Consider the following 24,076-nt stretch of genomic DNA (forward strand, 5'->3'; position numbering starts at 1 on the left):
TATATCAACTTATAGTTTAGTCATAGAAAGGACAGCAAGTATACTTACAATCCTTCCCTATAACCATCTAATAGTGCCTGGCACAGTGATTTGTTTTGTGGGATCGTTTGTAGGATCTCCCCATCAGTTGTTACATAGCCAATGGCCCACTGTCCTAACCTTGTGCAACTTAACCGAAAGACGTAACTGAAAAAAAAAATGTACATTATATATTAAAACACGCTACAGTCACGTTTAATAGAATCGCTAAAATAGTTTTTACTTTTAAATCAACAAAACAAAATTTCATTTTTCTAAACTGAATTAAACTTCACTGTTTTAGTTGTAAGTTTAGTTTAGTTTTAGTTTAGCCAAGTTCAGTTTTGAAGGTATCACTGTTGTCAGCAATGTCTTTTCACGCTTAAAATATATTAAATTTACAGTGCTATATATATATATATATATATATATATATATATATATATATATATATATATATATATAGTGTTAATGAACTATACCGACAAACTGTAAGACGCGATTCCTTACATCAAAATAAGAGAAAAAGTTCATATAGATCTATGGCGAAATGTGCATAGTTTCAGAGCTAGGGCTGTCCAAAATCGCGAAAAAGCCAAATTTCAATAGGCCCTATTTTGAAATTAAGGAACTTTGGAGGGTGGTCTTTATCAGTGTAAAGGAAGCCACGCATACGCAATCCAAACGTGCATACTTCGTCAATTTTCAATAGGTATACAGGGTAATCCCTACAGGGTGTAATTCTCAGATATGCTTTTAATAGAGTTTTTAGATATACCCTGATTTCAAGGAGGGTCCAAAGTAGGAAGAAGGTAAGCCTTGACAAGAATGGATATTCAATGCTTCGGAGGGAAGTCAGAAGTGTTAGAAACTGGCGGCTCCGTGTTTTTTAGTGTTCGGAATAATGCGTGATGCAATGTATTTCGTCACGGAATATTTCATGTTCTCCTCACTTATAAGCGTGAAAGAAAACATTGCATCATGTGTTTCCCCGAGTATGAGAAACCGTATTGCTGACGATCCTTAACACTTCCGACATCGCTCCAAGGATTCTGTGTTCACTGCTATCAAGGCTTATCGTTTGCCTACTTTGGACCAATCATAAATTCAGAGCATATCTCAAAATTCGGTTGATGTTTGATGTTATGTCTGGGAATTTTACCCTGTATGGAATACTCTGTACACCCACTGAAAATTAATGGAATATACATTTTTGGATTGTGTGTTAGTGCCTTCCTTTACACTGATAATGACCATCATCTAAAGTTTCTGGAATTCGAAATAGGGTCTGTTGAAATTTCGCTTTTTCGTGATGTTGGACAGCCCTAGCTCTGAAACTATGCACTTTTCGCCATAGGTCCATATGAAATTTTTCTCTTATTTTGATGTGAGGAATCACCTCTTACAGTTTGTCGGTATAGCTCATTAACACCCTGTATCTATCTATCTATTTATATATATATATTTGGTCTAGGAATTAATTCGTGCGGGTGGACAAGAGATGGCGCAACGAACGGAGCGTCCCACAGTTCCGTGTATCCACACATGTGTTGCAAACCCCTGTCATCGCGTATCGTTCGTAGTATAGGGCAGTGGATTAAAGCGTCAACAACACCAGTTTGTAGTTAAGTGAACATGGCGCAATTTGTGCCTGATAAAGTGTTTTTGCGGGGTGTCCTGCTGCATTACTTTAACATGCAGAAAAGTGCGACTGAAAGTCATCGTATTTTGGTGGAAGTGTATGGTGACCATGCTCTAGCTGAGCGAACGTGTCAGAAGTGGTTTGCACGGTTTAGAAGTGGTGATTTCGGCTTGGCAGACCAAGAGCGAGCTGGACAGCCAAAAAAATTTCAAGACGAAGAATTGACAGCATTGCTCGAGCAGGATTCGTGTCAAACGCAGGAACAACTTGCAGCAGCATTAGGCGTTGAACAAACAACAGTCTCCAAACGCTTGAAAGCCATGGGAATGATTCAAAAGATGTCACATTGGGTTCCACATGAATTGAAAGACAGAGACGTTGAAAGACGAAAAACCATTTGCGAATTGCTGCTTCAACGACAGAGCAGAAAGGGGTTTCTGCATCGAATTATTACGGGTGATGAGAAGTGGATCCATTACGAGAACCCTAAACGAAAAAAGGCCTGGGTGAAACCAGGTGAACCAGGTCCATCACAACCAAAACGAGATATTCACTGTGCAAAGGTTATGCTGTGCATATGGTGGGGTATGAAAGGTGTGGTGTACTATGAGCTGCTGCAACCGGGTGAAACTATGAATGGAGAACGTTATCGACGACAATTAATGCGTTTGAAGCAAGCTCTGGCCAGAACACGACCAGAATGGGAGAACAGACATGATAAACTTATTGTTCAACATGATAACGCTCGCCCACATGTCGCAAAACCGGTCAAAACCTATTTAGAAAATGTCGGATGGGAAGTTTTACCCCACCCGCCGTATTCACCAGACGTTGCTCCTTCGGACTACTACTTGTTCGATTGCATGAACAACGATTTGATTGGACAGCGGTTTACTTCTTCAGAAGATATCGAAACATGGGTCTCTGACTGGATCGCTTCCAAGGATGAGGACTTCTTTCGCCACGGAATCCGTACATTGCCTGACAGATGGGCGAAAGTGGTGGCTAGCGATGGACAATATTTTTCTTAAGGTATTTATGTATTTTGTGTTTGTACTACAGCTTCAATGTGTGCGTACCAACCGCACGAATTAATTCCTAGACCAAATATATATAACCTTCATTCCAATTTAACTGAATTTACGTGCAACCGAAGGATCATCGATCCCATCAAATTCGGTTAAACGGGGCTCTAATGCCGTAGGTTTCCTACGATCTCTCTGCGAGCACCATAAAATCTGCTCGTGCTAGCACATGACAGAGTCAAAATTCTGTTTGTACTGTACAGATTCAGCATTAAGGATTTTCGTATTAATACTACAAGGCAGGGTTGAAATTTAAATAATAGTAATAGTAATAGTAATAATAATAATAATAATAACAACAACAACAACAAAACGTGTTTCAAATGAAAAAGATGTCAAAATGTTTTAAACATGTTTGAAAACAAACGAGAAAAACATATTTTAAACATTTTGAACAATTTAAAACATGACAAATATATATTTCAAAATCGTGTAATAACTTATTTGTTAAAACTTTTTGCTCTCTACTTGCAACCGACCTTTTCATTTATTTTATCCTGGTTAAAACTACACTGTGTTGGGTACAGAATATTTCAGTATAGATTAGTAATTCTCAACTTATTTCATATCACGACACACTTTTATTACACTCTCTTGCCAGTAACACTCGTAAGTACTTTATCGGTGGTAATATGCTTTTTAGGTAGATTTGGAAATTTACCTACTATGGAGATTTCACACAATCTATCAATATAATAGTGAAACAAAAGTCCTCACCACCCTTGTGTGTTAAGAACGGGTTGAATGAGAATGATCTGACACATCAGATGGTGCTATCAAGCATCATGGTGGCCATCTTTGATTGGTATTCGAAATTTTAAATGCAAAGTGAGTCCTGTTACATGTTTTAAGGCTAGAAATTTACCAGCCTAGAATTTAAGGCTAGAAAATGACCGAGACAGGCGATACCTGGGACGAGTGGTCAACAGAGACAGGAGAGCAACTGTGCAACAGATCACGGCCCAATTCAACACTGTCCGTGCTAGAAACGTCTCCCAGTGTATAATTCGTCGGAACAGCGTGTCCTCGGGTATGGGAGCCGTTGCCCTACACGTGTGCCACTGCTAACCCAGTGTCATCGGACACTCCAGCGTGCATTTGACACCAATCACCACGGATGGACAATGCAACAGTGGCGTAACGTCATATGGTCCGATGAGTCACGTTATCAACTGTACTATGCTGATGGGAGGCATCGCGTATGGCGCAGACTGCATGAAACGATGGATCCCGCATGCCAAGAGAGCGTGATCCAGGCCGGTGGGGTATCAGTCATGATGTGGGGTGCATTTTCCTGGCATGGAATGGGCTCCCTGGTTGTTCTGGAAGACATATTGACTGGTCCGCGGTATCGTCAGCTGCTCGGAGACCATCTCCACACGTTTGTGATATTTCAACACCCTGACGACAATGCGGTCTTCAATAGGACAAAGCGGGTCCACATCATGCCCATATCGTCCTTGACTGGTTCGACGAGCATGCAGGTCCACATCGCGCCAATATCGTCCTTGACTGGTTCGACGAGCATGCAGGTGAAACCCAACGACTGAACTGGCTACCCAGAAGCCCTGATATGAACCCAATTGAGCATATTTTGGATGCCCTTGAACTCCGGCTCCGGGCATTGGATCCTCAACCCATGAACAGGCCACAATTGGTTGCCACTCTGCAGATTGTGTGGTGTCAACTGCCTCCGAACGTGTACCAGGGATTTGCAGACTCCGTTCCACGCCGTATCGCTGAGCTCTACAGGGCCAGATTAAGTGGGTATCCCATGAGTTTTGCTCAGTCAGTGTATATATTACATAAAAATCATACAATTATTACATGTGGAGTTCTCTCCTTAAAATATATTGTAACATACCATCGCTTACAAACTCAAAATATAACAGACATGAAATGGACAACAGTGTTACTATGGTAGCTCAAGGTGTGAAGTATCATGTTTCATATGCAATGAAGCTACATTAACACATTATCTTAACAACGATGTACAGTCAATACCCGAACAATTTTTCCTACGCTAATCATCAGTCACCAATAAAAAAATATCTTCCATGTTTGTTATATATATATAACTAAAATTCTTTTCACGAAACTTCGCAGGACTCGCAAACAATGAAGTTTGCAGTGCAAAAGTGTTTGCGAACTAACTAAATGAGAAATCAATAAATAACTCTATGGCATATGGAACCCGGAGGTTAAATGCGAGGTTCACAAAAGCTCTCCATTGACTTCTGTCCTTAGCCAATTGGATCCAATCCCTCCTTCGTATTCCTATTTCCACGAGATCCATTTAATACTGTCCTTTCATCTGTGCCTAGGTCTTCCTTATGGCCGTTTTCCGATTGGAATTCCAGTTAAAACTTTAAAAGCGTTCCTGCTTTCTTCCATTATGGCTACATGACCTGCCCACCTGAGATCACCTGACTATAAAGAAAGTTCTAGAAGCAGTAACCTCGAAAGATTTTCATGTCCTTGCCCTGCTCGAAATGAAATTCTAGCTACGAGCCTGGCATTGGACTCATCCCAAACATAGCGATATCCTGTTACTGCCACAATCATGGAAACTGAAGTTTAGTGTGAAAAATTTGCATTTGTACAACGTACGTTTAGCTCAGATCTATGGTGTTGGGAGTGTTTACTCTAAGTCCAAAGTGATCACAAAATGTAATTTCTGCTACAATACTCTGGCAATTTCTTCCCTAGTCACTTCACGTGCAGCTTCCGCCTTTTTTGAAGCAGTTTTAATTCTTCTTGTATGGTTTGGATTTAGTCTGTAGTTTTGGATTGTAACTTCCTAAAATGTAAGGCATCGTATACTCGAATCTAAGACACACTTTTTCTGCCACAATTTTAGGCGTAAAATGGGGGTGCGTGTACTGTCAAATTCTGAGTTGCTTCATTAAATATCCAGAATGCGTCTTATATTCGAATATATATGGTGTCATTTTTTTCGTCATTATGGAATGAACGTTATATTCTTCCGTGAATACTGTGCAATACTTACAACCAGAAACTAACGCAATATTTTTCTTCCTGTAGCAATATTCGCAATAGTTTTCATAACACGATGGTCTTGAATACTCCATATTTATGTACTATAGATTTGGATCGTGTTTTCCTCTATAATGTGTCACATTTCTGTAGTAAACCAATATTGACATGAACATGGTCTATTATAACTGCTATACTTCATGGGATGACTGTTGTGTTTTTCGTCAGGTACACCACATAACTCCTCTCTTGTGGCTTTTTTCATGAGACAATCGACACGTCCTCACTTCTCTGTAATCCATGAATGGACAAGAGTCTTCTTACAGATATTATTTTTTTTGCGTATTACTTCGTTTGTTCCGTAATGAATGTAATATGCAAAAAAAAAAAAAAAATCTTCTATTTCTCTCTCTCTCTCTTTCTTTTTTCTTTCTTTCTTTCTTTCTTTCTTTTTTTTTTTTTGCGTGTGTGTGTGCATGTGTATGTGTGTTTAACAACTTTACTGCATTTGGCTTTATTTCTTCGAACAGATACACATTTTGTTTGACCATGATTAGTCATTTCCCAGAATTTATTATACACAACTACCAGTTTTGACTCAAACCTTGCCGAAGCATTTCCATCGATTGTCACAATTCTCTCCTATTTCTGGTGTAGGTTTCTGTTTTCCCTTGCTTCTGTGCTGCTATACTCCAAACAATTGCAGTTCTTCACTTTTTCCGCACATTGTTTTGACTGATTATGCTTTCATTTTCTTTACTTCATGGCTGGTGAACTCTGCGATCAGTGAATAAGTACACATGATTCGTGACTACTAAGCACGCGAAACTTGATAATCCGCAAACTGCTTGCTGGAAAAATACTCAATATCAATATCACTGCAGCAGTATGCCAGTCCATTTCTTATATTTCTATAATAATTACATTACCGCAGCTTCTATAACAAATTCCTAATACATCTCTATTTTCGAGTACTATACGTGAATGTACAACTTGACATCCTACATTACAACGTATGAATCACGAAAATAATAATCAATAATAAAAAATGACTTAGCTCCCTAGATGTACTTCTAATGATATTTTTTCATCCGGTACGAACGCAGGGTCACCAACAGAATCGTCACTTAAACATGTGCCGGAAGATTCTTGCTTGATACATGTATCCCCTGCCATTTACAGAATTTATTGCTTGATACATTTATCTCCTGCCATTTACAGGATTTATAATGAACTTGCTTCACTATTTTACACAAGCAACATACCATGAAGAATCCATATCATGTGTAAGCTCTATTTGAACCAGTCTGTGGGTTATGAAGTTTTACTGTCTGCCGCTCAATTATTGTGTAACGTGTACCACTTTTTCTGTAATTTTCTTCACCTAAGTTTCACCAATTAAAAAGAGTAATGCCCAAATAAAATTGAATGACTTTTATATTTCTGATAACTGTCCATTATTTCTCTGTACTTTGATACTGCTGGGATTGAAAAAAAAAAATCTTCTGGAGTAGAAAAATCCCCACTTGATAAGCCAAGGTTTGAGGAGACTTTAGTCATAAGGATTCTGCAGTTATGTCCAAAGTGAAGCTGATCTTACCAGTGTAGACAGAAAGATGATTATGGAAATAATCATGAAAACTGTTTGTCAGTGACAGTTTGGAAAATTACTTGAGTAACAGAACATCGGCAATTTCTGTAATAGCTGGATTACACAACTTCTTTTAACAAACAAACACGGTTTCACGAATGCTGCACTTCACGTAAACATTGATTCTAAGATGATTTTTCTTATATCTTGTAATGTTATGAATCTGATTTAAGTTTATCTACACTAGACACTTACCTTCCAGGTTTATTAATATACTTTTGTAATCTAGCTTTTACTTCGTCATATGTAAGAAAAGCAACATAGCCTGGATGCGTAACAGCGAGAGTTTGCCAATTTCGCAATAGTGTGCTCCATGGTTGGAAAAGTCTGAAAAGAAAATCAAATCCTGATATTATGACACCACTTTTATTTACATCATAAACAAAGTTTAATAGAGAGAAAGAGAGGAAGTGTTAGGTTTTATGAAAATAATAATACAACATTCATGAAAAATGCATTACAAAACATAGCAAGAACTTACAATAGCTAAAGAAATATGTGAAATATATAATGACGAGATAGCATTATTGTCCCTATCAATTCTCATGTCAGCTATGTCCTTTCTTTGCACGGGAACAATAAGATTAATGCAAAAGAATTCGATGATCTGAAAATTATGCAACCTGTAATCCAAGGAAAACGGTTAGTTCCCTACCTCACATGCACTATGGTTCACTAAACATAATACGTACTTTAAATTTTAACCCCCAATTCCCCCTTTCATCGAGTCGGATCCACACGCGACTAAATCTGGTCAAGATCTATCTGTGAACAAAATTTGATGGCTCTGGGTGACTCCTTTCTATGCGAAAATTCAATGAAAGAGAGGCACGCGCACACGTTATTTTCTGTATTAGTATTTGTATTGTAAGTAGGTAGACATTCATGTAAAACAGTTAAATAAATAAATAAATAAATAAATAAATAAATAAATAATAATAATAATAATAATATACAATACAAAACTTAGGAAATGCTATGCAAATTTAAATTTATTTAGTAATTTGCTAGGCTGTATATATTCAGATATCGGAGATGGCAACACTCAAGTGGCCACTGGCTGTTGGTGTGGTGTGTTCTCGGTGGCAGAGCAGAAAAAATAATTTCAGTTGCTTTCATTAATCATCCATCTCCTTTAGTCTACAGAGCATAACAGTGGGACATTAAACTAATACATTATTTATCCCCCCTTCTCTCTCTCTCTCTCTCTCTCTCTCTCTCTCTATATATATATATATATATATATATATATATATATATATATATATATATATAATGTGTGTGTGTGTGTTTGTAGGGTTAGCATAAATGATTCATTCGTTTTTAAAAGGCTGTATTTTCAAAAGTATTACGCGTACACACATGAAAGATATATGAAAAGAACCACAAACTCATCAAGTTTATCTTGTGTATTTCAGGTGGTAACACGAATCCATTTTTTTTTCGATCGGGTGTGGCAGCACGAGGTTAGTACCTGTCGAAAATGGAGGGAAAGCAAGAAAAACAGATGTCGTATGGACGTGTGTCGTGTCACCAAAGAGAAACACGAACATTTGTAAAGGGTGTATGAACTTCATGAGTTTCTGGTTCTTTTCATATATCTTTCATGTGTGTACGTGTAATACTTTTGAAAGTACAGCCTTTTCAAAATGAATGAATCATTTGAAGGGTAAGGGGAAAAAAGAAGGAATGTCACAAAACTGCATTTACGAGAAAACGGCGTTTCAAAATTGAAAACCGCGTAAGAAAAATAGGGTTAGTTAAATCTTTTGCCCATTTTACATGGACATTTCTACATCCACGCATGCATGGCATATACAGTCAAATAGTACCAAGAGTCACCAACAGATAGGGCAAAGCACCCGACCGAAAAAACACATACGTGGACATTCCTTGTTTTTTCCCCTTACCCTTCATTTATGCTAACCATGTGTTTCTTTTTACCTTTCTTCTTTTTTCTCTAATATGTATTGTTGAACAGAAAGCAATATGGGAAGACGTTAATCAAAGAAATTACTTATTCAGTATTTCTAATAATTGTCAGTATTCCATTACGTAAGAAACTAAATGGCCACTTAATTATACTTCTATTATGTCATGCTAAGCAAGAGTGCCATACTTACACTAAACCTGAGATTGAGAAAACGACCATCAAAGTTTTTGCTCTTGACGCTTCAAATATGCAAAACTCTTTTAAAAAATCATGTAGCACTCTACTAAAAAATGTATTGCAAATCTTATGAGTCAGAAGATTTTAATATATTTTTTAGTAGAGTGCTACCATGAATTTTTTAAAGAGACTTGCATACTTCAAGAGTCAAGAGCAAAAACTTTGATTGTCGTTCTTTCAATTTCAGGTTTAGTGTAGATGCTACACTCTTGCTTAGCACGGCAGTATTATATACGTTACTTTAGCACTACAAAACTTGCTAATGAAACATGGGCGTTACTTGCCATCTCTTAAATACTTGCAAGAAGAACAAAGACTGACTTAAAATTCAATATGAAGTAGAAACATAGTGTTGTTCTTTATGTTGATTTACTAATAATGAGAAAGAAGGATTAGTAAGCAACATTTGATTTATTATTATTATTGTTATTATTAATAATTTGTAGATAGAAACAATATTATCGGATATTTAATATACTAGAAAACTTTAATTTTAAGGAAGTTCAAAATCAACATAAAGCGATATTATTCCAATTTTAATAGCAGCGGATGCGATAAGTTGGGAAAACCGTCCTCGTTGATTTTGTCACCGGTCTGCAGCTTTCGGTTGCATATTACAAGACGACCCTGGGTTCAAGTTCCACTGAAAAGCATATGCATTTTTTAACTGTCTCGGTGTTCTTGTGTGATGTTCCGGTCATTTGCATAAAATGTTCATAGAAAAATGTGTGTACAATCAATGTATTAAAGTAAAATATGAGAAAAACGTTTCAAAATAGGAGAAAACTGAAAAGGCGGGTACACTTAGTGCTTGAGTTTTTGTTTAAATATGAATATAATAAAGAAAGTGGCTAACGCACACATCCGCGACGATGAACGAGATTCTAAGTTCAGTTCCCGGTGGTTACACTGCAGTTTAGTATCGCTTTCAGAAGCAAGGTTATAGGAGTCGTGAATCTACAGCTCACGGTGTGATTCGAATCAAATGAATTTTCGCCGGGAATCGAAACCAAGTCTCCTGCAGACAGCTCAGTTCACAGTGGGAGAGCGTCAAACCCACTACACTGTTTCAGATTTCTCCTTGAACTGTAGGACTCTTTCTATATAGCATCTCTGCTCACTGCTAGATTTAAACACAAATCAACCAATGAATCAACAAATTTCGAGGAACAATGGCGAAAAATTTCCACTTACATTATATACATATAGTTAGCTCCCTCGTGGCTATATGTTTAGTGTACGTATCATCGGCGCGGGAGGCTAGAGTTCAATTCCTAGTGGGAGCAGATATGGTTCGGATCCCACATTAGCTTGTAGGACCACGTTTTATATAGCCTCGCTGCTACAAGGGACGCTAAACTCTTATCAACAAACTAATCATTACCTACTTCTAAATCGCTTAATCAAAGTATCGGAAACAGTATTGAGTACAAGTAAACTACGACTCAAGAACTCTAATACAGATTACCTGTGATTTGTCATTTTTATTATTATTATTTACTTACTAATAAAATTGCAGACGAAACTGAAAAACACAATATCTTAGAAAGAAACTTCAATGGTTAATTTAACGGTAAGTTTTATCGTCTATGGCATGGGGATCATGGGTTGATTTTCTGTGAAAATATATGCTGTTCAGAATCAAACGGGTCCATGTGAACATCTTAACTGGTCAGTCGGTAACTCACAAACTTTCAGCAAGTGTAGATCCACGTTTGATTCTTAGTAGCAATATTTGTCGCGGATCAGGTTTCACATTAAAGAACAATTTATTTATTATTTTATAGTTTATTTGCTTCACACAATTATTTATTGGTATTGGCTCAGCCTCGAGGCTGAAAGTGGAAAGCTAAACGCCAACCTAAGCAATCAATTGGTTCATGTTTGATGCTGTTTCCGTGATGATTTTCTTAGAGTATGCACATTCAGAATCTTTAAGAACTTGAAATGCATACTTCGGTGAGAATTCAGGTTAAGGTTTAAGGCTGCGTCCAACACTTGGAATGCGCTGAGATTTCCCTATATAATAACATGGCATATTTCTTTCCAAAATATTATGAAAACTATTTACTTTATACATTTCAAAATTCGGTCAAATGTTTGTTAGTATTAATATTGCATGTTCACTTTTACTTTTTCTTGCTATGGTAATATTAGAGCGCGCTAATTAAAAATTAATTTTCTTCCATTTAAAAGCTGTTTAAAATACGGCTCTACATTTGGCAACAACGCAGAACAGCAGATAGGAGGCTAACCAGGTAGGTTTCTTTCATTCTCTGCCTCCCGCTAGGTCACGTGCGCGAACTTCGGGTTGTATCCGGAGATAAAGAAACCGATGGAATGCAAATTGACACCAGATAAGAGCAAAGTTTTTCTTCTTTCTTCATAGATCTTAAAGATTTCATTGATTCAACATCTCCGCGAATAGTTACCTGTAGAGGCATATTGGAGCTAACGACGTACAATAGTTTCACGCGGTTTTCAAATTACAATTATTGTTGTTTTCCCCCGAACTTTTCAATCAATTCTGTAAATAAGGTTTTCAGTCAAAATCAAGTGAAAAATATATTTCACTTGCTTATCCTTGGAATGCCAATGTCGGGTCCAAATGATCTAGATCCGTAGAAATATTGTAATATTTATTTATTTATTAATTAATTTTGTATATTACTGTTAGGCACACGCCTGAAATTCCATGATTTGTTCTTTCATCTTCCCAAATATTTCTTTTAAAGTTATAGGTTTTATTTTTTAAAGTTACATTCCGTATTTTGGAAAGCAAAATATTGATAATAATGCTTTTAGTTTTGGGTTTCCTCTGTTGTGTCATCGTTTTCACCGCGCAGAAATCAAGACAAATGGTCGACAAATGAAAATAGATAAAGTGCATCCTGTTTGACAAGGCTTGTTATAAAATACAAGTAAAAAGATGTGTAGGCAGATAAGGTTGTCTCATTTCTGACAGCAGCCAGTCTTGTCTTCCGCAACCCTTTCTTCTTCCGAACCATATGATCAGATTGTCAACGAACATAACTTCGAAGATATACACTCTCCACATTATTAGATGAACAATCTTTTCTCATTTCGTTACTCGTTATCCTCCCCTACCAAATTTTTGAAGATCAGTGAGGAACAATGGTGTGAATGAATCAGGAGAGATTGTATCAGCAACTTCACGAGCAGGAAAAGAAGCCCTGGCGATTCTCCAATACCTGAATTTGTGTTTATTTTTATATTATTTCTAGCGTTGTCAGATTTATTTTTAAAATGTAATATTAATGAACTATAAGAGCTAGATTAAAAATAAAAAAGTGAACATGTAGTATTGAGGTAGGTTAACATCTGGAGAAAGTTTGAACTGCATAAGACAAATAGTTTTCATAATATTTTGGAAAGAAGTTCACCATGTTATTATATAGGAATTGATGATCTCAGCTCAAAACGTTTAGAGACGGCCTTAAATATTATAGGTATCATCTCATTACATTACTTCTGAAACAGGCAGAAGGTGGAAAACTAGTAATCAGAATAAATGGCCACAAGATTGTAGCGAAATACCTCTCGTTAATGAGGCGAAGTTTAACTGTTTCCTTCAATAACTCTTGCAAGGTGAGGTTTAACCTGCCTACTGTTGTGATCCGATGTATGTTTTTGACTTCGCTTACTTTGGTTGATTGGTTAGAGTTCAGAGTACTTTTCCATGAGATGTAGACCTACGAGTTTGTGGAACCCGAACCACTATAAAGAGCTAAAATTTCAAAACTGTCCGACTGGGAATCAAACCCGAAAGCCCGTGCAACGACACAAAGCCTATTATTATTATTATTTTAGGCTTGCATCATTTTGTTCCAGGCCTAAGGGAGAGGGTGATGATGAGAATAAACGAAAGAATGGAAAGAAGGAAATGTGGGGACACGAGAGAGCCCAGAGAAAAGTCCATGCACACTGATTTGTCCACCATAAAACATTAGTAGTCAGAACTGCGTAATATTCTTATTTATCTATACTATTCTATGAAAGAACAGAAGCGGGTAACTCGGCATCGTCCAAGCCATACCACTACAGATATTAATGTGAATTTTGGAGAGAATACTTCTTTTGCTATGAAAGTGTGGGATAAGGAAGAATTTTTGGAAATATCCATTCTAAGGGGGTAAAAAGAGGTTCAAAATTACCCCTAGAATAGAGTACCTCACGAATCACTGGAGTTAAGAGAGATCGAACTCGCCATATGAACTCTTCACTAAAAATACAGCAACACCTGTTTCAGCGCTTTCAAAAATTCCGCTCCAAAAGGCGAAAGGAGACATTTATAAGATGTTCAAATTTTCTTTTGTTTCATCAGAAAGTGAGAACTCGTTTAAGTTGGAGTTCTGAAATTCAATATATAGACTTTTAATTTAAAGTAAGGAAACATGTATTTCAGCGTTTCTAAAAACACCGTTTCTTAGGGCAATTTTGATCATACTGAGATTTGTTTTATTTATTTACGAATTCCGAATGCCGAACTCATAATAATAAGAAGGGAATGCGTTTAAATCGACCACTGAGACTCAGTTCATAAAATATACATCCTACTCCAACTTATTTGTTTACATATTTAAACAGTGTATCGTAACAACTGAATGTACCGGAACTTGGGTTTTGTTATCAGGTAAAATTGTTGACGAAATCTTATTTTATTTTTATGCATTTTTCTCTTATATGATATTGATCTATTTTTAACATTTAGTCATTAGTAATTCAAAGCAGGATGTTGGGTGGGGAAATCATGTGAATAAGTCGGGGTGGACCCTGGAAAACCCACGTCAAGATAGCCGACTGTGCAATCAATTTACTTCCCAGTATGTAATTTGCTTCTTCCATCCAAATTTTCACATCTACTTTCAGGAGACTGCCACCTATCAATCCCACAGTTTTTATTGGGGTCCTCCTCGAAAGTGAAAGGTAATCTTTACCGATAATGAAATAATTGGATGTTTTAAATGGATCAGATATAGATATGGACAGTAGAATACAGTTTCGTGATGACCGAAATGAAGATTCAGGAAGTCAATCGGGCTGCAAAGGAAGTGACGAAAGTTATCTCGTATTCCTAATGTTGTATTGAACTAAGAATCTTTCATATCAGTGGCCAGTGAATTCCTGATTTGAGTACAGAAGAGACATGAGAGAACTGTAATTGGATGAAAACATCTTCAAGTTTATAGATTTTAGATTAGATGTTTATAACCTGTTCACATTACATCAAAGACACCAAAAATCAAGATGATTTAGAAAGATTTTAACACTCGCTTCTTAAAAACGAGAGAACCTCAAACCACTACCGAAAACACAAAAGGGAAAATACAGTAGCATTTGGGGGAAGAATGTCCTTTATGTATAAAACCTGTAAAATGGTCCTAAGTAAGAACAACTATTCTGTAAAATTTCATGAAAATTGAACACCGAATTGAATGTGTAATTTGTATTAAACTTTCACATTTGAATTTTACTAATAAGTAAAACACAGCAACTGGTTAATACGAATACAGCCATCACACAACTCAGTTCATTAATGATACGACTGAAAGCATAAAACTTTAAAAACAAAAAAACCTCACACATTTTACATGTTACAAATTGTACTTGTAAATATCATATTGTGTATTAAAATCTGCTAATGACATATAAACATGGACCCAGTGGTCACCCCTCTAGTAACACTCATATATATAGTTAATCATCACAATATTAAAATTATGAGCTTAGAGCTACTTCTTGAATAGAACGACCCAGAAATAATTCCAATTTTGAACGAAAATAATATTCGGGTTTCAGAAAGATATTGTAATTTTCGTGCAGCAACGGTACACGAGCTTTCCCTCACCTTTTCTATTAGAAAAGATGTTATGCAGTTGGTATACAAGAGTACAAATAAGCAATTTCTCTAATAGTTTTTTCCTCTATAAGATGGACCTTCTGCCCACAGCAGCTCGAAGATCTTAAGATTTGTTGGTTAAGAATGACTCTTCCCGTTGCAGCACGGAGATAAGTGAGGATACCCCTTGCTCGATGCAGCTTAGAGGTAAGGTTAGAGGAGTCTCTCCCACCAATACAGCTTGAAGAGATATATAGGATGTGACCAGTTGGTAACTGATGTCTTCTGCCTCAAGGTGTCGGCTTTTATACCCAGTCTTTGAAAGCGAAGCCTGTGTAAGAGTTAAAAAGGACCTTCTTCGTACATCTTCGTGATCCTTCGGTGACGGCATCCGTCGGCCGCTTCCAGCTCCTTGTGCTGAAACACGTGGTTTTGTTTACTAATATGAGGAGATATTTCAATATTTACGCAGTCTCAGAAATATTTCTATGTCCAGTCGTCAACGAAGAAAAAGGAAGTAGCAAGGCTCATTAAGATGACAAGCGATTTTGAAACGAAATATTTTTTGTCATGTAGAGTATTTGTAAACCATTTTATTTTTATCTCAATTAAGAATGGCTAATAGATAGATATACCAGTAGTAAAATTTAATTATATTAAGCAAAATGCTAATAGCAATCGAACAACCTGTTAATATTCGTAGTGAAAGTGATTAAGTATTTCTATCGCGGAAAGTATTCTCCGAAGGTCAAGTTATATTTTTCTAATATTTTCAGATAAAGACGTCAAGTTTGTAACGTAATGACGTGGCAAAATATTCAGAGGAATATTTTACTTGTGACACTTACGAATATGTATTTGAGAGAGAGTAATATTATAATATTGATCTATTTCTGTTATATATATATAAAAACGAGGTACAACTTACGTAGTCTATGTACATATACGTTGGACATGAAGTATATTACGAACAGTGTGTGAATTGACCTAAGCGATACCAGGGATTTACCCCCTGACAAAAAATTATCCCCCTCTGCAGGAAAAAATTCTTCACTGGCACTGAAACTTGTTCGGAAAATGGCTTTATTTCAATACTTACTGGTGGACGGCTAGCTAACTTTCGCCTACGGATGCAATTTTTTCTTAAAATCGGCCAATTACGAATTCTCTCTCCGTCAGGTAGGATTTCCAAACTTCTTTTGGAAATTAGGTTGCGAACTAACAATGCAAAAGTTTGACACAAAACATACTTCCCTCTGTTGGCAGACATGTTGTTGTCTCTCACCACCTCCAGCGGCAGTTCTGAGGTCATAAATTTTGTTTCTCTTTCTAGTGATACTACTTTTATGTTGATGCCATTAAGCATGAGTTAAGAGTGTATTAGGAAAGTCATTCGTAGGGGCAGGAGTTTTTCGCACTAAGAATTTGAAAATTTCGCGTTTCGTTTTACATATTTCGCGTTTTGTCACATATTTAAGCTCTTGTGGAAAAGAATTCCCTGACATTTTTACAACTGTTCCTTTCATTCAGAGATCACTATAAAAATAAACCATTAACTACCGAAAAACAAAATACACTGAAAATTTCACTTGACATTGTCAATTTCACTTATAGAAAATTATATTTTTAAAAAAATCAAACTGAAGGAAAATCAGTAACTAAACTTACTATGAAGTTTTACTGTCTTCTGAAAATATAGGTGCAAGTTACATTTTAGCATTAAACATAAGTACATGTTTCCACATTTTTCTCTTTCATTGTTGTACGTTTTTCACTTATCACCAGACTATACTTGAAAAAACCTCACAATTGGCTTTGCTTGTTGGAAGCCACATATACTAAGTGCATTTAACTTCAAACAATCATCACTTTGGAACTCCCCATCCAGCTGCGATGATGACAGCTAACGCGCAACATGTTCTGTATAGTCGTATTCTAATCACCCAAAATGCACAATTCATGCCACGTTCCCCCGTTCCGTCGGCGGAAAACTAGCGTTTTTAAAGTAATGAAAATGTATTTTTAAAATTTCGAGTTATATCGCGTATTGTTAGAAACTTTGCGCAAAACTGCTAATTTCGCGTTTTATCGCACAACGGAAACCAATGAATATACACATAAAATACCATAAAACGTCAGCAAACTGAAAATTACTTAATTCTGACGCATTTCGTTTTATCGCGCACTGCGAAAAACTCGTGCCTCTAGTCATTTGTAATAATCGTATATTATATAAACAAACTAAGTGAGAATCAACAAATAACTGTTACACTTTGTCAAAACGACGTTACTACACTAACCCTACATTTTAATCGAGATCCATACCCAAGCAACTCGTTAAGATATAATAAGGGTAAGGTGTTAACTTGGGTTACAACTTACCACTTGTTTACACAGCGGTAAAACAACCGACTTCATCAACCCTACATTCTAGTTTATTTTCCTTCAAACATTTTCCCACAATTTTGGTTTTTGTACTGAAATCATGTAAGAATGTCGTAAGAGACAATATTGTTTAAGGTATTAAAAATATGACATTGACACTTTTTTTTTTACGACGATAGTTCAATAAAATGCATTTTAGTAAGATTTAAACCAGAAATACAAATGATGCAATTCTTCATTATATCGTCATCGTTTATTTGCTTGTGCCATGGATCGACAATCACTAGTATTCTAAGAGAAAAATAATTTTACTCAGGGTACAAAGCCAGATATGGACTGCCTCCGTTATTACTGATCAATTATCTTGCTCGTTTTAAAATCCTTCTACCATTGGTACACTTTTATTCATACAGCTTGCACTATATTCTTGAACGGTTTTTCTAACAAGCTGAATTGTGCGCATAATTAGAAACTATATACTTCCAATTTTGGACCCAAAATAAAACTTCCTTTTCTATTTTATTTTTTCTCTGAAAAGGGAAATTTTTTAACGACAGGGAAAGAAGAATTACCAAGGAAAGTGACTACGTAACAAATAGCACATATTTGGATGTTAATATTTTAACTGTAATTAAACATTTCTATGGAAAACATATAAAATAAGAATAAAAGAAAACTATTTTTCCCTATGTTGTCAGGTTAAATCCACTCCAGTTACATAGAGACCAGTCGGTTTCGTATATTGTTTCTACCACTGCCGTTGTTGCCACTTAAAAGGGGAGAAAGGGGGAAACTAGTCAGCTTCTGTGTTGTGAAAAGTGATAAAAATAAGTAAACATAATAATTAGTTAAGAAAAGATCTGAACAGGAAACAGTGGAACTCTTTTACCGAAAGCAACTCGGCATTCCAAGGAAAAATATGTATCAATATATGTTTAAATTTTAGACTATTTTGTAAGTATATTTTATGTCTTTGTTAATAATTTAATGAATTACAAAGAATGTAGAAGCCAGTTCTGTCTACAACCTTACAAGAATACACTCCTTGGTATTCACCCCCCTTTCCCCCACGCATACAAATGACAGTTTTAGTCCGTGAAACGACAGCAAAACAGACCACAAGAAATTCCAGAAAGATGGGGATGGCAAGTTCTTTCGAAACCCTTGCTACAAAAAAGGACAGAAAAAGAGAAGATGTAGTCAGTTTTATATGCACAATTGAATTACTGTTCACAAAAAGCTATATCCACATATATAAATACGAAGAATTATACATAAAACTGCGTGTGTTGATCAGTAATTACATTTGTAGATGTGTGCAGATGGCCAAGATTGATAACAGTATTACGAGCGAAGTGTAATAAAAAATAAATTTCGTTATAAAAAAAAGAAAAAGTTTTGTTAGGATGGCGTATGTTGGTGCTCAACTGAAAGCAAAGACCTGCAAGTGTGGTAGCAACATCAGAAACAAGAACATTGGCGTAGCGATGTGTGAACAGTCTATCAAAACTAAGACAAAATTGCATTTATATTACCATCATACGTGCACGGAATAATATTTCCAAAATCAAAATTTAAAAATATTTTCTTTAGATATTGTATATTAATTACCTAGTTATCTGTCAATGAATAATATTCCAGATTTATAATACTGAGTTATTTCGCAATATCTAATGCTAAACCACCATATTGGTTCAATTACTGGATCGTCAGTTTTAGAGTTGAGTACTAGAGTAATTTATTTCTTGTTCAGTTTTCTATTCAAGGCCTAGAGCCGTTCTTCTATCTCACACGCGGGTCGTGGATTCGAGTCCAGTAAACAACGCAGGTGGAACACTGCAGTTTATATTGTGGGTAGGTTGTCATTCTCCCAACAAAAAGAGATGGTTCACGACTGCACCATCTGAATGGTACCTCACAATGTGTTATTTAAAGAAGTACGATTCGAAACATCTATTTTTTTCACCTTAGGTACAGTTTTTTCCCCTGCTTAACAAAATTCTTCCTAGATCTCTTTTCCCTTGATACATTTCAATGGAGTATGAATAAGATTTCTTCTAACACAGTAAGATAGACCTCAATCGACCCTGTCGCATTTTTTCACATTGCATTTCACTCACGAATCACTGGAATCTTACAAGACCACTTATATGTGCAGATTCTAAACTGTTGTATCATGCAAGTATCATTCTAAAAAAATATATAGCCTTAAAAAAGTGCAACCTTAAATATATATATATATATATATATAAATAGGTAAATAAATAAATAAATAAAAAAGACTTACGATGTAAGTTGCGATGCACCATATCCTGCTTACGGATTCACCTAATACTTACAAGGGAACATCTTATAGTGATAGTAGCACTGTCCAATCAAACAATGCGCAATCGATAGGAAGTCAAGAGAAGTGAGAAATCCAAAGTTTTACGGGCCGACACCCAGAAACACGGGAGATACAGCGGAAAGAAGGATCTAGAATAATGTAAAGATAGCAATGCAAAAGATACACTGACGCAGAAAGAACTTCAAAATAATTCAAGTAATCAAGATCACATTTACACAACAGTATAGTAAGCAAACATTATACCCACGGACATGTTCATTAACATCATATGTAATGCAGTGTTGCCAACTGAGTACAAAATGAAGTTTTGTTAAATTGTACGGAACACAAATTATAACACCTAGAAAATCTAATTATGAGTAGAACCATACCTATGAAGTCTTGACGTACAGTGTTGCCAACGTTCGAAAATAGGCTTATTTGGATCATTTCAACTTATGTGCTGTGTTTTGGTACTATTCTAACATTTTCTTTTGGCAAAAATGCTTCGATACTGTGCTTCGTCCGTTATTTTTGTTTCGAATCGTGTACTGTATGCACTCTTCTAAATTCGAGATTCATATACAAATTCACAGGTATGATTCTACTCATAATTAGATTTTCTAGATGTTATAATTTGTGTTCCGCGCCATTTAACAAAACTTCATTTTGTGCTCAGTTGGCAACACTGCATTACATATGCGGTTAATGAACATGTCTGTGGGTACAATGTTTGCTTGCTATACTGTTGGGTAAATGTCATTTTGATTACTTTATTCATTTTGAAGTTCTTTCTGCGTCAGTGTATCTTTTGCATTCTAATCTTCACATGATTCTAGATTCTTCTTTCCTCCGTATCTCCCGTGTTTCTGGGTGTCGGCCCGTAAAACTTTGAATTTCTCATTTTTCGTGACTCCCCTATCGACTGCGCATTGTCTAATTGGACAATGCTACTATCAATATAAGATGTTCCCTTGCTAGTTGAAGGTAAACATTGCATTAACTATGTCAAGTCGGATGTACGCATATGTACACACAGAGTGGACGACTTATCTTAAAACTTCCCTGTAATTTTGAAACTAATTAATAGAAAACTCTAAAATTCTGCTGAGTGTAAATAACGGAAAGGGAACACTGTTTGACATATTCTGCAATACCATCAGTTTAACAGTGTTGCTAAGCAAACAAAAAGTTGTATATTTTAAATGACATTACGCCAATTATCATCTCGAATTTACATTTTACCAAAAACTTATAATATCAAATTAATTATTTGGCGTTACAAACTAAGAGTGCTAGAGTATGATAACAGACACCCAAACTTTGAAGGTTTCTATAACAGTAATAATTAAAGTGAAATAGAAATATAAAGTATCTTTAAGTGTTGAACACTATAGTCATGATATGAAGTATTTCGAACAAACAGGAAAAAAGTTAGGGAGATAGAAAATTTATTTTTTTCTAAAGACCTTTATTTATTTATTTATTTATTTTTTTTTTTAAGTATTTAGATAAGTTTACATTCAATCACACAGATGGTTTTCAATAGGCGTAAAACTCAAAACGTCATCTACAGCAATTTGATATCTCAATACATTCCAAAGATGTAAAAATACTAAAATGGCGAACTAATGGAAGATCAACACATGGAAAGGTTTTCATTAAGTTTCCTTCCCTGGTGCCTTCAAATCTTGTCCTCATTTCTATGTGTACAAATTGTCAAAATTTGATAAGTCAGTTCTAGACGGCATACGTTTTAACTGAAGTACTTTTAAAAATCATTCTGGTTTTCCTTTTCTTCTATAACATTACAACAATAGCTTTTCGTAGTTGTAATTGCAAGACATTCTAATTACCGTACATAATTTTAAGCAGTGTTGTTAACTTCTACAATGTTCATCATACCTTAGGAACAGTCTGAGATATCAAATTGCTGTAAACAGCATTATAATTATAATCTTACTGTTTATAGAAAAATATCTATATGGCTGAATGTGATACTTAACTAACCAGCTTTTTGAAATAAAATATTTCACAATAGTCCATTTTACAATTCCTTGTAACTTTCTTTTTATTTATTAGAAATGAGTCGTCATATTATCAAGAATACTGTACTCTCGATGCGCATTGTCACGTCCATCTCACTTGCGATATTACTGTTGTACACGGTTCCAAAATTTTGATGTTTATGGGTGTTTGTGACACTGCAGCGTCCTTAGTTTGTAACACTGGATAATATTTGTGGTATTGTTAAACTTTCGTTTATCATGCAGATTTGATGTAATAATCTGACGTAATGCCAAACACAACTTTCTGTTGGGTTGGCAACACTGTTAATCTGGCGGTATTGCTAAGTGTGCCAAACAATGTCTCCATGCATGGTACAAAATTTTAGGTTCTCCATCTATCTGTTTAAAAGTTACAAGGCCGTTTCAAGATAAATGGTCTGCATAACTGCAATATTGAGGGATCAAGTTTGACGAGATTTCAAACAAATCAGAATGGAAAAAAATGTACAAGATCAACACATGGTAAAGTATTTCTCAAATTTCCTTAACTGGTGCCTTCAAATCCTGCCCCCATTTCTATTTGCAAATTATCAAAATTTGTGGCTACAATGAATCAAAATTTGAGGCGTATGTTTTAATTGTAGAATGTTCCCTTTTTATTGAATTATAAAGGGATGTTTCCTTTCAGCTTATGATCAATGATAAACATTTTTTGAAAGAAAGCAAAAATCTCATATGGGTCATTCCACACCAAACCATGAAGGTCAAATATAATTGATCACCCCACCATCTTAGACGTGTATGAAGCTTGTATGACCATCAAAGCGCACGTTAAAAAAAAAAAAAAAGTATACAGTGACATACCTTGGCTATTTTAAAACGTAGTCACCATGAACCTCGAGTCATTTCTAGTAGCATGGCACAAGCTTTCGTATACCCTTTGTGAAAATCTGCTGCTAGAAAATGCAGTCAACTCAGAACTGACGTCTTGAGTACCTGACTGTCGTTGAAACGTTCCGATGTAAGCCAATTTTCCAGTTGAAGAGCAAAAAAAAAATCGTTGGGGCAAGGTCGGAGTTGTAAGGGGAATGACAATAGTTTCCATCGAAGTCTTTGAATTGTCTCAACAGTACCAGCAACTATGTGTGGGCGGCGTTGTCATGAATCAAAAAAACTCAAAAGTAGCATACCTTTCGGCCATGTCGCAGATATTCAGTGTTTAGCAATACACATATGCTGTAATTGTTCGTCCTAGTTAAAAGAATTCCACAAGAATATCACCCTTTTCGTCCCAAAATACTGTTACCATGATTCTGTTAACTGACGGTGTTTGAGTTTCTTCGCTTTAGGAGAACCAGAATGCCGCCATTGCATTGACTGCTGTTTCGACTCCCCAGTGGTGTACGATGTCCGGGTTTCATCTCCGTCACTATATGGGAAAAGAAGTCATAACTCCCACCAGGAGACCAAAAAGTCACGTGCAGCTATTGTTCTTTGTTCATTATAAGCATCTGTCAGCATTTTTGGCACCCACCTCGCATACATTTTGTGACAGTTCAGTTTGTATGACAGCATTCGATGCAATTTTCGGATACACTTCTGGAACTTCTTGGTGAGTTTAGTTATTATGAACAAATGATTGGATCGTATTTTCTCGTTAATACGTTTGAGCAGATCGCCCGTCTGAACACTAGGTCATCCGTTACGCTCATCGCCATGAATGATTTGAACGAACTTTTCGAAACTCCGCACCGCTTCCTGACTTTCCCTTCACTCATTATTGTCGGTCCGTAAATAGTACACAATTCCCGGTGAATATCAGCTGCATTCTGTCTTTCGCATTCAGAAATCGAACGACCCATCTCACTTCACATTTTGTAATACGGCAACCATTTCACTTTACTACTACTCGCAAGTACGCACCCTGCTCTTT

At 36.0% G+C, this 24,076-nt stretch overlaps 1 protein-coding gene across 3 annotated transcripts in view; it reads right to left on the reverse strand.

Annotated features, from left to right (window-relative positions):
• Positions 1 to 24,076, reverse strand: part of Cbl (E3 ubiquitin-protein ligase CBL) — a 302,440-nt gene that overhangs the window by 170,253 nt on the left and 108,111 nt on the right. For all 3 annotated transcript variants that reach the window (XM_081725868.1, XM_081725867.1, XM_081725869.1), the window contains exons 3-4: positions 7,589 to 7,720; positions 49 to 186 (exon numbers count right to left, since the gene is read on the reverse strand). In XM_081725868.1, coding sequence (XP_081581994.1) covers positions 49 to 186; positions 7,589 to 7,720 — 270 coding nt within the window. The remainder of the gene's footprint in view (positions 1 to 48; positions 187 to 7,588; positions 7,721 to 24,076) is intronic.

This window comes from Thermobia domestica, chromosome 9, assembly GCF_964235325.1.
Source record: "Thermobia domestica chromosome 9, izTheDome1.hap1.1, whole genome shotgun sequence".
NCBI classification, from domain to species: Eukaryota; Metazoa; Arthropoda; class Insecta; order Zygentoma; family Lepismatidae; genus Thermobia; species Thermobia domestica.